At 42.4% G+C, this 17,263-nt stretch overlaps 1 protein-coding gene across 6 annotated transcripts in view; it reads right to left on the reverse strand.

Annotated features, from left to right (window-relative positions):
• Positions 1 to 11,729, reverse strand: part of atp2b1a (ATPase plasma membrane Ca2+ transporting 1a) — a 39,869-nt gene extending 28,140 nt beyond the window's left edge. For 3 of the 6 annotated variants that reach the window (XM_069700333.1, XM_069700330.1, XM_069700335.1), the window contains exons 1-2: positions 10,929 to 11,034; positions 733 to 1,267 (exon numbers count right to left, since the gene is read on the reverse strand). In XM_069700333.1, coding sequence (XP_069556434.1) covers positions 733 to 925 — 193 coding nt within the window. In that variant the 5' untranslated portion in view covers positions 926 to 1,267; positions 10,929 to 11,034. Of the gene's footprint in view, positions 1 to 732; positions 1,268 to 10,668; positions 10,688 to 10,928; positions 11,036 to 11,511 lie in introns of those variants that run through there. The other 3 variants (XM_069700331.1, XM_069700332.1, XM_069700334.1) reach the window with 3 other exon arrangements.
• Between the last annotated feature and the right edge of the window lie 5,534 nt (positions 11,730 to 17,263).

Consider the following 17,263-nt stretch of genomic DNA (forward strand, 5'->3'; position numbering starts at 1 on the left):
GAGTTCAGTCAAGGTCATACTGGCGATTAGGCAGACTGTCTATAGAGAGACAAACTGACACAGAGGAAGAGTATTAGAAAAAAAAAAAACTAAAAAAAAATAAGAGGTGCTTTCAAAAAGTAACCCAGTGGGGTTCAGCTGTCCCCTGGCTGGACATTTTCCAAAGTCTTTAGAAATGCCAGGTTGAGCATTTGGGGACGAATGAGTTTAACATAGAGACCTACGCAAAAGATGAACTCACTCCTTTGCTAACATGCTCAAGTCATTACTACCCAGCCTTACAGCCTCCTGTTTTATCCGCCACATGTGGGACATTGACCTGCCTGCAGACTGGTGCTGTGCCCGGGAAAACAGCTGGTCTGTCTGAAACCTACACACACAGACACGCATGCACACACACACACACACACAGACGCAGAGGTGAAAAGGGAGCGAGGGGAGGGTGTGAGGGACATGTCCACAAGCCTTGAAATGGAGCAGGATTGGCCCAGGTCAGAGCCCGCCTGCCTGCCTGCCTGCCTGGCCACCTGTCTGGCATATGAGTATTTTCCAAGGAAGTGATGTCAAGGTATCCATAATGTGGATGACATGACCAATGACACGCCTCCTAAACTATGTGCGCACCACGTTAGCATACCAACAGCACTCACTACTGGCACCGCTGTGAAAACATCCTGTATTTGATCCAATTAAACAACAGTCATGTTGAGAAAAATAAAAGCGTTACTGTACCATCGACAGGTGTTGTTTTTAATCGGCTGCAGAGTCCTTGAACATCCCCGTAAGATTCCCCAATTTTGCTTATTGCCTCCGTCCCTCTCAGTTCCATTAAAGAGCGCAGGTCTTTGAGCGTGCAGCCAAAATCGGCATCATGGTTGGCCTCCACCATGGAGTTCTTCACCCCGCTGTACGAGTTGTTCGCCATTGTCTTGCTGCCTCCCAAGTCTATTGTAAAGCGTTGCTGCTTTGGCTTGACAGCGGGGGGGTTGGGGAGGGCGGGCGGGAGAGGGGGTTTAAAAAAAAAAAAAAAAAAGAAGAAGAAAAAAAAAAAGTGGTGTCCTGGAAAAGCTTAAATCCTCAAGGGTGCGCACACAGTGATAGTTCCCATAAACAGCTGAAAGGCCCTTCACAGGCAGCTGGAGTCATATACCAGGTAGCAGGGTCGGGATATTACAAAACAAGCCATTTCCCTTGGAGAGCCGAGTTCCTAGTCTTTCATGGTGACTGAGGATCACCCACAGAGCCGGAGATCACCATGCATGCAGATCTGAAAGAGAAGAGCAAACATAGACAACATTGTCAATAGTGACACCCTCCCCAAGTGCCATTTCATGTCCAACAGGGTTCCGATACATTTTTTTGATATTATGAATTACTCACATTTGGGCAAACTATCCAGGAAAACTTAGTCTGAGGTGTATTTTCACATGCTACGGCTATTTTTTATTTAAATATGACAGACAAACATTCACTTTGTGAGTGTAGGTTGTTAAGAGACGAGCAAGGAATCAGTAATGTTATGATTTTCAATTTTTCGCTCAGACTTAAGCGACACAATTATCCCTGTGGTTTCCTTATCTGTGCGGACCGATTACTGTATAGAAACCATAACGTGAGAAGCATACTCAATGTAGCATGTTTCATTCTTTTTCTGTTACCATACAGCTCGACTAAACGACCATATACACTTACAGTATATCTACACAGGGAAACTGGAAGACCTCAGACAAAACCACATGGCTGCTGAGAGAAGTAGAAAAGAAGTCCCTACTGTCACTGCAAGGAGATTTTGATTAGCTGTACTCGAGTTGTAATAAAAAATAAAAATGTTGTTATTTGGGTAAAACTCTCAAGTAATGTGCAGTCGACATCTCAAAGTGTGAACATTTCGTCATCACTGTGTTCTGAGCTGCTTCGAGGGCTTTAGATGTGTTACTTTTCTCTCTGCAGTGTTTATCTACTGTTAATACAAACTCAAGGTTTCTTGCAGCTGGTTTTACAGTAAAGAACCTCCAGCTGTACTTTTCGTTTCTTGTCTGCATTGAGTTGCCGTGTTGACTGCCTTTAAAGGAAATGAGGCATTCGGTGACTAAAACTATATCAGTAAGAATACTGATAATATTAATAATAAGCAACAGTGATCGCGACAAGATATTTTTAACTACATTCTAAGCAAACTCTTGATGCAGGTTTGTTAACGGATCAATATTCATTAGCTGGCCTGTAGTTGGTACCGTCTTTATAAACTTTATGGACAAGTCCAGTCAACCGCAAGACAAAATTCTACCTGCTCAATCAAAACAAGCATATTCTCTTTTAAAATGATGTGTTTAAACACAGTGTACCATCTAACATGGCTGCAAAATATTGCACAGTGCTAGATTCAAAAGATTTATTAATAACATCACGGAGCTATTCTGTGATCTACTTCAAAAGGCATACCGCTTGTTTAAAATGGCACCTAAGGATTTGTAGACTAACAACGCAGACATTTGGAGGAGCACTTAATAATGTGGTGGGAGGGGAAAGATGCAACAGTAGGTTTGACTAATGTAAAAGCTATTTTTTTTAACAACTCGTGCAAAATCAGTGTGACTAGTTTTGATGCAAAATATTTGCGAGAGAGCATTTAGCATTTTCTTATCGTTTGTTTCTCACACCCCAGGTGTGTAAAGGCCAGTCCGCTTAGTACAAAATGATTCCCTTCACTAATATGACCAAGTCTTAAGTAACGCAACTCTAGAAATCCAGATGCATGCCTGTATCACAGACTACATCAGTGCGCTCTTATGTGCAACAACATGCAGCAGGTCTACCACTGAAAATACAAATCACAATCAGAGAGCCACCAGCTTCCCTGCAGTGCAACTTGTGGGGTAACGTAGTGAGCAAGCACCAACTGACTGATTACCTCAGGAAAAGCCTCCTGTTTAATCTAATTAAGACTATCTGTGGCATGAGGGAGCTCCATAGTGATCGACATGGGAGAGTCCATTCTAATGAAAGGCTGTTGTCCATTCAGCTTTAATCAGCCTAACACAAAAGGGCTGATTCATTCATGTTGACCAGGTTGATAGGAATTTGTCTTGGAGCAGCTCAGATAAGCGAGCAACATCACAATACATGTGTAATGACAGAGGTTTCAGCAAAGCGGCTGTCCAGCTCAATTTTACGTGTTTCTGGACCAAACTGGATTCACTGCAAAGATTCAACAAGATGGGATTGATTTCTACTCCGAGGCCATTTTAAGAAATACTAAACACATATCCAAGTGAAAAGGCCATGCTGGACTATAATCCGCATCGCACAGGAAACCTGGACTCAGCTGGAGCCATCTGATCCACAAAGAACGGCACCAGCGCAGGCTGACAGGGACATTTATCCTTATCTGAAAATAATGCCGCAAGTATCTCTCAGCTGGGCAGGTTTCACTCACTTTCCTGCACTTCTGGCTGTGACATGACAATCAAATCATGTTTGAGAGGAAAACCTTTCATCTGTCTTTACACCAAATAGGAATAAAAAAAAAAAAAAACCTCCAAACTAAAATCTCAAACTCAAAAATACGTCTGAATTTTTTTAACTGGGACGCAAATGCAGAAGGAGAGAAAATGTAGCCTTCATCATTGCTCAGAGCTCAAATGAATGCTTGCAGCTTATTCCATTGAGATTCTTGGAAACTATTCTGTCACATGTTGAGATTCTATTTGGAGCCATCTGCCATGGAAAGCGGGACAGAATTTATTATTTATTACACGGTATAATTGCAGGGCCGGGTGTACAACTGAGGTGGGAGAGATCGCACAAATCCTTATTTTGAGAAGGAAATGCACATTTGCATGTCTTGTACCGATGATAGATTAAAGGTCTTCAAGGACTACACCGGTAAAGAATTGTAAGTTTGACCTCTAATGTGCAAGTAACGAAAGTTAGATATGTGAGAAATATTAGCAGAGCTGCTTTTCAGGTGCGATAAAGGAGACACTTGACTGTAGTTCAAATCCCAAACCACGTGTCTTCAGTCCAGCATCATCTTAGGAACACCTGCGACTGGTAGGAAACAAGTGTGCTGCTTCCTTGAATAAGGAGCCATGAATACAAGATCATTTTGACAATGTGAATTAGGTATGAGGAATATCTTGATTTAAACATGATTAATGATTATGTTAGTGACATTAATTGAAATAACTCAAAGCTTCAGTTTTCTTTTAAATCCAGTGATTGTTTATTGCTGTTTTTTTGTTTTTTTTTACTGGATTAAAAGATGTTCATTTTTACTCTACATTTAGGTTTTTGACATTTAGTGAACAACACAAAGTAAAAATGGTTTTATTAAAAATGATGCTCACTCTGTTCAACCCGAGTGTAAATTATCATTTCTATTTCATTAAAAACACTACTCACTAAAGCCAAGTGTTTGTAGTCGGTAGGGGTAGGGGTGTGCCATGTCGTATTACTCACAATATCTGGCACATTTTTAACTGTAAAAAAAAAAAAAATCATGTGACAATGCCGTGCATAGCTTTACACACCGGGAGAGGGGGCGTGATGACCAAACAACACAAAAATGCTAAACATTTCTTGCCGTTTCATGCCGGCAACGGTGTGAATTTGTCACAAGGTTTGACTTGATTTGTGGCAGCTCATTCTTCAGAAGAAATGCTGGACACAAAATGGCAAAAAAGTTCTGTTTAAAATAGGTGCGGGAAATATTGGGGTATGGCGCCTTAACTCTACAATATTGTCGTAAACACAGGCTTCTTTTCCTTTTTAAAATGACATATTGTTGAACGTGATGTATCGCGGTGCACATCGTTCAGTCGTGATTATGGCAGCTAGACAGACAGACAGACAGACAGACAGCTGATCTGTTTGGGAATATTTTGGGGTTCAGACCTGATGATGCATGTGAGCTGACCAACACGGACGAAGTTGTGTGCTCTGTGTACTTCATGACAGTCGAAGGGGTGGGCTGCAAATCCCTCTGCACGTGTGCTTCAAGAGCAGCATCTTTGAATATTCCCCTCAGCGGTAATTAGGGCTGACCTGATACCAGAAATGCAGCAATTTTATGTTCTTGGGAGTTAAATAATAAACTATATATTTTTTTATTATTTTGTCATAGTCAAAATCACTGGAATATTTGGGTACCAAATGGACAAAGCACTTGAGCAGAAGTCGACAGTAATGAATGCAATTCTCTGCCTTCTCCATTTCCCGATCTTCACGTCTTGCTCTAATAGCCCTCCCCAACATTCACACCCCACGACGCCAAGATGAAGGAAGTGCCAACATTTGCTGCGCTGCGTCAGTTTCGAGTTGCGGAGCAGGTCACATGTCACAACAGTGGAAAATCATTGTGATTGGATCTCCAATCCAACAGCTGGCATGGTATGGTTGAATGACAGAGGCTAAGGTTAACCCTTTCCACACTGCAGTTGCAAAACTGCAGACCACATAGAATACGTGTTGGTTTCACCCAAGGACCAAAGCAAGTGTCTCCTCTACCCAAGCTATTTAAGGATGCTATCACACATTAGATGCACACTGAATCCTCCGCCTTGAAGGCTGTGGCAAGTGGAGACGAGTAGATAGGACAACAGCGGTGGGCATTTCGTAAATACACTCAAGTCTTTGTTTCCACGCGAAGGAAACCCTCTGGCAGTTCGAACACCTCTAGGTGCCAACAACTCAATGCAAGTCAAGGACAGCAATTCTAGGGATCCCTCTGCAATGGAGCTGCCTAATGCGAGAGGTGGTATTTTTAGCTTCCCCCAGACTGCCCCCTCCCCCCACTGCTCGCCGCTGCTGAACTGGGTCAGGCCATGTAAATGTGGAGGGTACAAAGCAGAGACACCCAGCCATCCTTGTGCCGCATGGCCCGCAGCCGAGAGTGCTACTTCACCGAATACACTGAAAGCGCCACACAGCTCTCAAACGCAGTCAGAGGTGTCACCGGCGACTCTTTTTCCTCTCCAGCTCCTCTTACTTCATGTATGGAGGAAACATGTAATGGTCTCTAAAATGAAAGTAAGCTATAATCTTTTTCACCTCGATTTAAGGCTCCAAGTTAACTAGGAATGAGACAGCTGTTTGGTGTAGTCGCCGGTATATAGTAATTTGTTTACACCTTAATTTTAAGACAAGAGCTTTATTTGATTTGGTTAGGAATTACTGTCTTTAATCGCTTTGTACATTAAAATGGATATTTACATATTATATGTAACACTGTAGATGTTTTATGATACTAAATCATTTTTGATACTTCTGCCGTTCAACCTTCGCGTCAAGAAATGAAGTGCTCTATGTTAGAACAAGCAGAAAGAATATGAGGAGAGAATACCCATAGTATTTCAGTATTTTTAAATTGACCTACTAAAAACGGGATGATACGTCACAAAATCCATCCAGGTGAAGTCCCTATCAAAACATGAGTTGCTGCTTGTATGCACAAGTGAAGGTATACAAGATGTTCCTAATAAATATGCTCTTTGTTAAATTTGAAATTCACTTCCAGTCAACAAAATAGCCCTGAGGTGAGTGCTGGGCTTTAAAAGCAGGTAAAACTCCATGTAGGAGGAGAGTCCATCATCCTTCAACTCCTTTGTGTTTGAAAAACCTTAACGCACCAGGAAAGATGTCAAACCATGCTAAAAGTATTCCAGTGTTTCTTCAGATCACTGCAACCTGCAATCATAGTGTCATTGGAAATGGTGAGAGGTCATATCATTTACCCTTAGATTGTTTAAAAAAAAGTATTCCTGAGACATAATCCTGCTGTCGAGGTGGATTTCTCTTTATTCTCTTTTCCCTGTTAGTATTAGCCACAGAAATAACTGCAGTTATTTTCAAACTGTGAAAAGATGTTTTTTTTTCCTTCAGACTCTAATTACATGTAACAGTCAGCATCTCACTCCGTTGCACCCAATTTCTTTGCTATCAGTGATGTAACTGCAGGTCTGACTGTTGACTGTGAAGTGGTTAATACAGTTTCCCTTTATAGATGAAGGAACCAGAGGGGACGGTTTTATTGAGCCGTTACAGGCTCTCATGTCCATAGGATTGAATATATTCCAAAATGACGCATCTTCCATTGAACCACTTTGAAGATGAGAAGCTCTCCCTGTTCTTTGTTATGTGTGATTCTACCGAGCAGCTCAGCGGCCCGAGGTCCTGCCGCCGTGCCATTTCCTGCCACGGCCTGACCTCGCTGTCCCAATCATTTCAAATGTTAGGATGCACTACTTTTGACGTGAGCATTAGCCTCCTTCCACCAAAACCTCTGGCAGAGAATGCAGATTGCACTTGCTCTTCTATTGACCACGTCATAACAAATTTCATACTAGTTTTTCCGTGAATGAATTATAAATGCACGTTCACAAAGGCTGCGTTTGCTCCTCAACCACCTGTGCTGTCACTATCGATACAACTGCATTCAGCGTGACTAAGCCTCTGCTCCAATAGCACCAGATAGACCAAGGTGGAAATGGTTTTCTAGAAAGTTTCAAAGCTCACAGAGATTTGAATGTCACAAATGTAACAAAATAACTCATAAGATGACATTTCAGGCACATGGAAATACATTTTAAGAGGCCTGCATGGGCAGTAGTTGTCATCGCCTTGGCTCCACTGGCCTGATATACAATTTAAAATTGCCACAATGATTACACCAGAGAGCGACTGCAGAGCATACGCCACGAGTGATACTGTCCAGTACGACCAGCGATGCTTTACAATGACAAGATTTGAGTCTAGAACGATGGTAATATTTCATGCGCCACATGATGCTATGTCAAAGCTACACCTTCTACCCTACTTTATAGATTCAATTTTGATCGTTGCCACTTGAAGCCCACCAGATTTGCAGAGATGCCAAAACTAGCATAAATGTCTAGCAGACCTTCTGGCGGTCTTGAGATCTGATTCATATTTTGCAGCACATGCCTCAGAACTGTTTTAGTAGGAAGAATCAGAATTTAAAATTAGTTTTGAATTTTTGTTATTTTTCCCCCCATCAATTATAGCCCCTTCAGTCCCCTGCAACTAGAACGTTAAAGCTGATTAATTGTAGTCACACCTGTGTGTGTTTTGTTTTTTTCCGACTGCTTAGTGAGGCCAGATTTGAATGAATGACTCGAACACCATATAACCTAAAACCTCTGCTTGGAATAACGCTGGCCTTACAATCCACACAGAAAAAGAAAGACTCGAAAAACTCCCATCTTAAGTAAATAGTACCCTAAATTGTAATTAATGGTACAACATCAGACTACATTAAGTTTACCATGTTGGGATACGTATGGCTCCATGTCACCTTTGGTTAATGACCTCCAGCGGCCTGCTCACTGAAATAACGGTTTGTACGTGGCAATTACAGACATTTGACAGAGGAAATAAAGACTGAGCTGAGGACTAATGTCAGAAATTGTTGTTATTAACAATGTTAATGACTTTCTGAAATGCCGCACCTGTCGTCGTCTTCTGTACAGAGCATGGCAATGAAATAAGTGAACATGTCAAGCTGCTGTAAGGGGAATTCATCCGTGATGAGTTGCTGACCTGACAAGTGATAACTGCCCTGAAGAAAGTATACTCCATATACTGCATTACTTCACAGTGACTATCACCCTGTGACTTCTCAAAACCTCTGTGGCATGAGAAGCAAACAGCCCGTATTTTCAGCAGCAATCTATGATGTTAGATTAGCAGAATAAAATAAACAAAAATAAAATAAGCAAATAAACCTGATATGTATTGCATTAAGAGTGAAAAGCTTGGGCTGTGGTCTTGAAAGGCTGCTGGTCTATAAATGTAAGTGGGAAAAACACTACACAGCCGAGCCACACAGCCAAGGAAGTCAGGTGATCTTACCTCTGCGATAAAACTATTTTACAAAACAAGTGTAACAACTACCGTATTATTTAGTCAGAGCGAGCCGTACTGTCAAAAGTCAGCCATTTTATAAAAAAGAAAAGATGGCATAGCAAAGAACAAGAACGGATATTTTTGGCATTCTTGAGTGACAGCAACAGTCTCAGTTCAAAGGGCTCACACACAGCAACAGATTGTGCTACTGATGATTCAGGTGAATCATTAAACGAACCGATTTTCTATATGCTGAGCTAGACAGCCATAATGAAATCCCCCAAACCTGGAAATCCTTCTAACGTCGTAGAAAATCCAAGACGTATTACGATTCCAAACTGGGACTGAATCCCAGTAATTGTCATTTACACCTGGGCATTTATTCTAAAGCGAGGTATTCTGTCTATAATATTGGCCCACGCAAATGTTTAGCTGTCACTACATTATGCAATAAATCTACAGATAACTTCAGTGCAAACAGATGACTGAATAACAGTCTGCACACTTCAAGCTAAATGATATGCACAAATGCATTTCGATAGAACTACAACACTTGCAATCCGCTGTGGGATCGCAAATCATTACACACACACACACACACACACACACGGTAAGACACCGCTGGCGCTGCAGCAAGACGGGCGCTATTTAATTGGATAAGGAGTGATCCCTTCAACTAGACACCAAAAGGTGCTCGGCGGCTGCACTGCGCATCAACCTGAATACTTGCAGGTAACGTTTGAGAGAGAGAGAGAGAGAGAGAGAGAGAGAGAGAGAGAGATTATATTAAAATCGTAACACACGTAATCATGTTGCAGCACCTGCAAAGTTCACGAAATACATCACCGCTGCGAGGTAACGGGACCGGTAACGTTGAGCGACGAGCCACATTCAAGGCTGGATTTCAAGTAACGATGTGACCGAAGCGGCCAGGTTATACTGTATATCCCGTTTACCGGGGAGAGAGAGAAAAAAAATTAAAAATAAAAAAATTAATCCGGTACAGAATAGCGTCTTCTCTTCCACGGTGGTTTGGAGGTGCGAGTTTGGAGACGAGTCGCCGTTACGGCCGAAGTGACGCGTCGAGATTACGGTAAGCGGCGATACACATCAAAGGGGAAACACAGCGGCGCAACACACGTCCCGTTTTAACTTTGACAGCACGGGGCATAAATGTTGGGGGGGGGGGGGGTCAATAAACGACGTGACAAAAAAAAAAGCGCGTTTTCCCAGCCGTCCACCGTGTAGTGATTAAAAAAAACAAAAAACAACAACCCGAAAAGGGGGACTTTTAACGCGCTTTCCGCGGGTGCCGTCTCTCGGAGCCCCGGGAACACCGCACCAGCCCATTCAAGTTAATATCACCCCCCCCAACCCAACGTGACATTATCTATCTCCACGCTTCAGGTTGAATGGGTCCACTTTTTTTTTTTTTTTTTTAGGTGACTGGGTTTATTAAACGAGGTGTCTCGGATCTACTTGTCCACCCGGAGACGTTACCGCAAAAAAAAAAAAAAAAAAAAAACAAGGCTAGCGTACACCGTTAGCCAACTAGCTCCCATGCGTTAGCCTATGCTGATTGTAAAGAGGGTAAATACGCGAAAGCCGCTTCTGAACACACTTGACAAGTCGGGAAAACTTATCCCGGAGCGACACACGCGTCTGAGCGAACGAAACGCGGGCGAAGGGAATCTGACAGCATCCCCGGCCGATCCGGCCACACGTCTCGGAAAACGAGACGCCCAATGTCAGTATCTGTGCAAAGACGGCTAACAACGTTAGCTCGGCGTAGCGCTAACGTACCGGAGACAGCTACCCGCTCTCGTCTCGGCTGGTCCTCGTTGATCATTTTGCACATTAAAAAAAAAAAAAAAAAAAAAAAAATGAAGACTTAACCAGTCAAAAAAGGGGGGGGGGGGGGGGTGGTGTCTTCTAACGCAACGTCGGAAGCAGCCCCCTTTTTTTTTTTTTTTTTTTTTTTTTTTTTTTATATTGCGGCATTTTAGCGCAGGAAAAAAAAAAAAAAAAAAAAAAACCCAAATATAATAAGCAGATGTACTCACTCCGTTCTCTGAAGAGCACCCCGGGTCCCTTTCTCTCCGTAACTCCCCCTCAGTCTCACCGAAGACGAGACTCTCTCCCCCTGACCGGAGGTAAAGCCCCGCCCACCTGGCGCTGTCACAACCACAACCAAAGATCCAACACCGCCTTTATAAAAAAAAAAAAAAAAGCTGTCAAGATAGTTCCCGTCCCCGCTCGAAGCTCTCGGGGAAGCCGCGCGACGCATGCGCGCAGAAGAGAGGGAGGGAGGGAGGGGGTATTTAAGACTTGACAGTAACGGCTAGCTGAAACTGATGTAACGCGTAATCTAACTGGCGAATGCGGTGTTTATTCGTTACTTTAGCGCTCTGTCACAGAACAATGTCACTATTTTTAAGTAATGCAATTAACTGTGTACAACCGGTCTCGCTGTTATAGCTTATCTAAGATTTTTTTTTTTTTTTTTTTTTTTTAAACGTTGAAATACAGTTGAAATGATATTCAAAACAATGTCGGACGTAACCAGCCCACAGAGATGAATAGGTCTTATTTATTCTAACGTTGAATTTGACAAAGGCGGAAGTAGACGGTGGAGAATCATTTTACCTCGCCTAGTTCCCTTCTGTCACAACACCGCCGGGGACATGTGATGCACGTCAAAAGGAGGATGGGTATGGACCGCTGGTGTGGATTCCCATTGGTTTAGCCAGCATATCAGTCGCCTATGGAAACGGTTACGTCATGATCCCTTCGTACTCCCTCTTTGCTGCCGTGTCGCTTTATAATAACAGGATTATTCAACAGTTCCCCCCCATCATCTGATGCAGCCTGCAAAAAGTACGCACCGAAACCTCACTGCATCCTCTCTGCTGTCTGGCTGCCTGCACTCCACCTAGGCTACACAAGGCTCTTCCCTCGGCGCCTAATCATACCTGACGTCATTCTTTCCATGACGTAGGCGGTTTTTTTTTTTTCTTCTTCTTCTTCTTCTTCTCCGGATTCAATGCCTGTATTATTTGCGATTCTTTAGTCCTGTGGAGGAGTCACACACTCACACACTCGATTATCAGCTGTCCTATTACCAGAGGCAACTGTCAGTGAAATGCAATGAGCAGCACAGCTTTCCAATGTAAGCAGAGGTCCATCTCTGCACTTACCAATCCCTCAGACTTCGATGATGTAATAGAAATTGAAAAGCACATTAATATGGATCAAATAAGCACAAACAGGCTTCATGTGCAGCAAAAGTACCCTGTCATCACCTAGTATGTTGCAAGAGACTAAAAGTTGTGTAGTATGGGTTCCAAATCCCCCCCCCCCCGCTGCTAAACAAATCAATAAATTAGAAACACAAAGGGTATGATGCAGAATGTTCATCATGTGCAAAAAAAAAAAAAAAAAAAAAATCCGTCAAGGTGAATATTACACCGACTCAACTTTGCACTAATCGAGTCAGTTATGGAAGCCGTCTTCTCACAAATGACTTTATCTGAAGTTTTATGACTTCATGGTGGACCCCGGGTTTAAAGAGAAGACCAGCATTGGTAAATGATAAACAGAAAACAACCCTGGCTGGGGTCAAACCTCGGTGTAATATACTTGCTGTCTTGACATAATGGGATTTATCATTAACACAACAACCCTGAGTACGCAAGAGCATCTACCTCTTCCGATTTGTAATCGGGGGTAGTTCAACAAGTTCATGCTTGTGTACAACCTAAAAGTTGGAAAATGTCATTTCAGAATTTCTGAGTCAGATCGACGTCAAGGGGAGTGAGAGAGATTTGGAAAAAAGAGGAAGAAAGGGAAAAAAAGTGATTTATGTAAGTTGACTTGTGCAATCACTTGGTCTTTTGTCTGCAATTTGACTGTTGATTCAGTCAAAAGCAAAATGAGGAACCATCAGCCAAGATGAAGGTGGATAGATAGATAGATAGGTAGGTAGGTAGGTAGGTAGGTAGGTAGGTAGGTAGGTAGGTAGATAGATAGATAGATAGATAGATAGATAGATAGATAGATAGATAGATAGATAGATAGATAGATAGATAGATAGATAGATAGATAGATAGATAGATAGATAGATAGATAGATAGATAGATAGATAGATAGATAGATTTGTTTGCAAAAGGTCTGAAGTGTTACAGTCAGTCATGCCTGAGTGTCGCACATGTTTCCCCGGCACCCTTCACACTTTTTCAGCTGTCGATTTTCTGCTCTAAAACTTCAAACTGGAGCTGTAGCACGGCGACGCTTGGAATCTCGTGATTTTCCTTGTTCAACCAACAGTTCTGTAGGCTTCAGCTGAGCTCTGGCACTGGCAAACAGGCTTTGCTCCGGGGCCTTTCAAAACCCCACAGTGCCAAAGCAGTGACGAGATCTATTTTTAAGTCTGCCATTTTTCCAGTTCGCTGTCAGTGGTTTTGGTGGCCTGGTGTGCTTTGTGTTGGTCAAACCCTGAGCAGATGTCCCTCTAACATGACACTAATGCACCCCATTTCACTCTCTCTCTCTCTCTCTCTCTCTCTCTATCCGTACAGCAGTCAATGCATCATCCCTCCCTCTTAATTGTACAGATACTGCACTTTAGAAACTAATGGCAGTAATGCAAATATAGGCTCCAAATGGCCGTGGATGTACTACAGGTCCAAATCAGTAATATCCAATGAGGACAGTAAATTAGCTTGAATGTTCAACAGGAAAGTTGCTGATTTACAAGTGTTTACAAGTAGTTTTCTCCCTGTATTTATACTGTTGAACTTGGCTCAATCCAGCTATAAAATTATCAGTCCAACAAAAATGACAATTAAACAAATATGATTTAATGTGTCAAGAGGTGATATTTAGAGACGCTTGGGAGATTTTGTGACAACTTCACTGAGCCAGGGTAGCTGTTTCCTCTTGTTTCCAGTATTTGTGCTACTTAAGCTAATCAGCTGCTGACAAATACAAGACTGATCCTCTCATTTCACTCTTGACCACAATGTGAATAAGCACGTCAGTCTTAAGTATGTAAAACAAATAAAAAACACACACACACACACATGAAATACAAATGCTTTAACTGTAAGCTATTAGAAGAGTTTTTGAAAATGTGAGTAAAAACATAATTCTTCGTTCAGAACTTGACTTTCCGTGACATTTTCCCTCCAGTCTGTGGCTGATGTTTGTAGTGCTTATTCTAAAATTGACAGAAAATAAATTGGAATCCTGCCTTTTGTCATCACTGCCTGTTTGTTCAGTTGAAACCACTTAATCTCTGTTTCAACGCATTTAAACACGAAGGGACCACAGAAGTGAGCAAGACAGTGAAGCAGCACTCAAAGGGCTTTTTGGTTACACAACAATCTGCGAGCTGTTTGGTCTTTTGAGTCCCTAATGGAGACAGTGAATTATTTACTTGTGAAAATTAAAAAACAGAGATCATGTGTATATGCACCGAGAGCAGGGCGGTAATGCCAGAAAACAAACCACTGCAGAAAAACTTCAAATTACTCTGTCTCTTAATTCATGAGGAAATTACATCTTGGCAAATACTTGAACACTCAGAGAGCCATGTTGAGTTTTTAAATTGGGGAGACCGTGCATTTTCCCCACAGCTGTTGTCTGAGTCTTGTTGACTCAGTTTCTCGGTGGAAATTTGCCATATGCTCTGGAGCATCTTGTGAACTACAGTAAATGTCAAGTGTCATTAGCCTTTGTGCATGGTAATGTGTTGTTCACGCTGTCTGAGTAAGCATTAATGATGAGGCGCGCCAAAACTCTCCCAAAAGTGGATGTTGCCCTCAGGATAACGGTTGCATTTATCACAAACACACACAAAACAGAACCATGTTATTAATTTAGGTTGAAAGAGAGCACGTGGTTTGACAGGGGAAGCTCTTCTGGAGAACAAAAAAGTTAGGCAAAAGAGTTGACACATTTGAAAATAAACCAGATAACTGTGGTTCTGTGTGTATTTATTCATCCCAACATAGAACTTTAATTGCTGGGGTAGAGCTCTACACACCCTGAGACAAGATAGCTTGACAAATAATTGCAGGTTCAGCCACAGAGTGTCTCGCTGGTTCCGCATGATTATGTCTGCTATTAACTAAGACTAACTTAGGTGCAAACTCTGCATGTTATCACATTTTCAGATGCAATGCTGTGAGCTGATTAAGACATTTGCACAAGTAACAATGCGCAATGGGAAAAAAAAAATTAAAAAAAGGGGAAATGGAAAACATAAGCTACAAAGAGCTTATCAGTTGTACCCATAAGATTATTTTACAGTAAAGATATGACTGTGTTGGAAATGCCTGTGGTGCACTTGGAGATCATGTGGTTCTTGAGCCAAGGCAAGTGGAAAATGTGAACATGAAGATGTCTCATTAGTCAACTTGCACAACCAGGTCCCTATCAGTCAGGACATGCTGTATGAATATTGCTTCCTTTGGTCAACCGATCTTTCTACACCACTTTGTTTCTTGAACGGACATCGGATTTTCCACTGGCTCAGCACATTGGCAAAGAGTTAGACGGGTGTGTGTGTGTGTGTGTGTGTGTGTGTGTGTGGGAGGGGTGGGGGTGGGGGGGAAGGGGGCTTCCTCCTTTTGAAGAGGAAGAGGAAAAATAGTGTTGCATACTTTAGAGAAAGACTGCTGATCGGGAGTTGATGATGTGAGAACTTTCCAATTGCAAATAAATCAAAAGTCCGGTTGTTAACCAATGCTTTGCTTGTAGTTCTCAGTTCATATATGATGATAATATGTCATTTGCTGGGCTTAGTGTTAAAAGGCTGCATTATAACTATGGAATCTTAAGACCCACTATTCAAACAGGACAGTAGCTGCATCAAATCAGACTAAGTTTATATTAAGGATGGTTCCTGGACATTGTAATAACTAACCTTCCTCATCTAACACATCATTAGTCTGCCACAATAACTGTAATCAGATTTTTACTGAAATCCTGGGTCCAAACATTAGTTTATGTCTGCTGAAGGAGCCCCCCAATTATATGATTAACATCCACACTCTGCTGACTGGCAAAACAACCACAGACACATGATCTACACCTATGATGCAGGTAAACATCTAAGAGAAGATCTAAAGAGAGGCCTTGTGAAGCAGCCTCACAGACAAAGACCCCTTGTATGAAGGAAAGCTGAGAGAGGTAGTGGTGGTGGTAATAGGTGAGGTGGTAGTAAGGAGGGGTGATTGAGCTCTGCTTGCCCTGGGTTTGTGCATGTTTGTGTTTCCAGCTACTACTGGAATTTACAGCACAGCACTGGCGAGGGCAAGCCACAGAGAGGTGAATGGCCCGCAGGATAAAGGCCAGAGTTGTTGGGAAAAGAGTAGCGGAGGGAAATTGGGAGAGGGGGGAGAAGCAGGGGTTGCAGAAAAGGAAGAGAAAGATGGAGCAGAAGCACACAGACAAGGAGTTATTGTAAAAGGTAAAGAGTCAGCAAATGAGTGTGAACTGGAAATAGAGATGGTAAAACAAAAGCTGTGGGCCCACACAGTGTGTGTGCAGGGAAGGAGACAGTGGTCTTACTCAGCCCTGAGCCAGCAGTCCCGGGATTATCTGGCCAAGTTTCCACTCACAAACAATAATTCACCTCAAGTGCCCATTGAGGCCAGATTTGGTAAGGACAGCGACCCACCCAGTGCAATATGAGGTTGTGTAGAGAAGTCTGCGTGTGGTTATAGTATGCCATGACCACATAAACTTGTGTGTGTGAAGACGAGCCATAGAAGGGTGTTGGCAGGGTTTGGGTTTGTGTGTGTGTGTGTGTGTGTGTGTGTGTGTGTGTGTGTGTGTGTGTGTGTGTGTGTGTGTGTGTGTGTGTGTGTGTGTGTGTGTGTGTGTGTGTGGAGAGGGGGTGGGGGTCTGTGTGTGTGCAGGAGGGTGGGGGGGGGTCTGTTTTCCGTCGATATCTTCTGTATTTACATTTGGCTTGGTGAGCGGTGAAGCTGGAAAGTGTATTTCATTCAGACCAGTGAACATTTTACATGTCATAAAAATGTAGGGCATATAAATAGTCTTGATTCAATTACCGCCAAGGCAGAGAAACCACCTGAGATTCCACATTTAGACTCTGCCATCAGAATCCAACGGGAACGAAAGTGGAAAACAAAACATACAAGGCGAAAATATTGCTGGGTGAAACACTTGCTGTGTGTTTCTGTCTCAAAAACAAGTTGCTTAAAATTATGTGGTTGGAAATGTTAAGAGTTTAAAGTGTTGATACAGGATTTATTGAAAGGAGGGAGCCATTATAAAAGTGAAGAAGCTTGAGTGTTTAAGTGTAGCTAGGGCTAGTTAGCTTGCTGGAAGAGATGACTTTGGGTAAATTAGTGAAAACAGACAGTAATTA

Source organism: Brachyistius frenatus, unplaced genomic scaffold (assembly GCF_029030835.1).
Source record: "Brachyistius frenatus isolate BFR_SWC_R1_liver_20210118 unplaced genomic scaffold, ASM2903083v1 Contig_33, whole genome shotgun sequence".
Classification (NCBI taxonomy): Eukaryota; Metazoa; Chordata; class Actinopteri; family Embiotocidae; genus Brachyistius; species Brachyistius frenatus.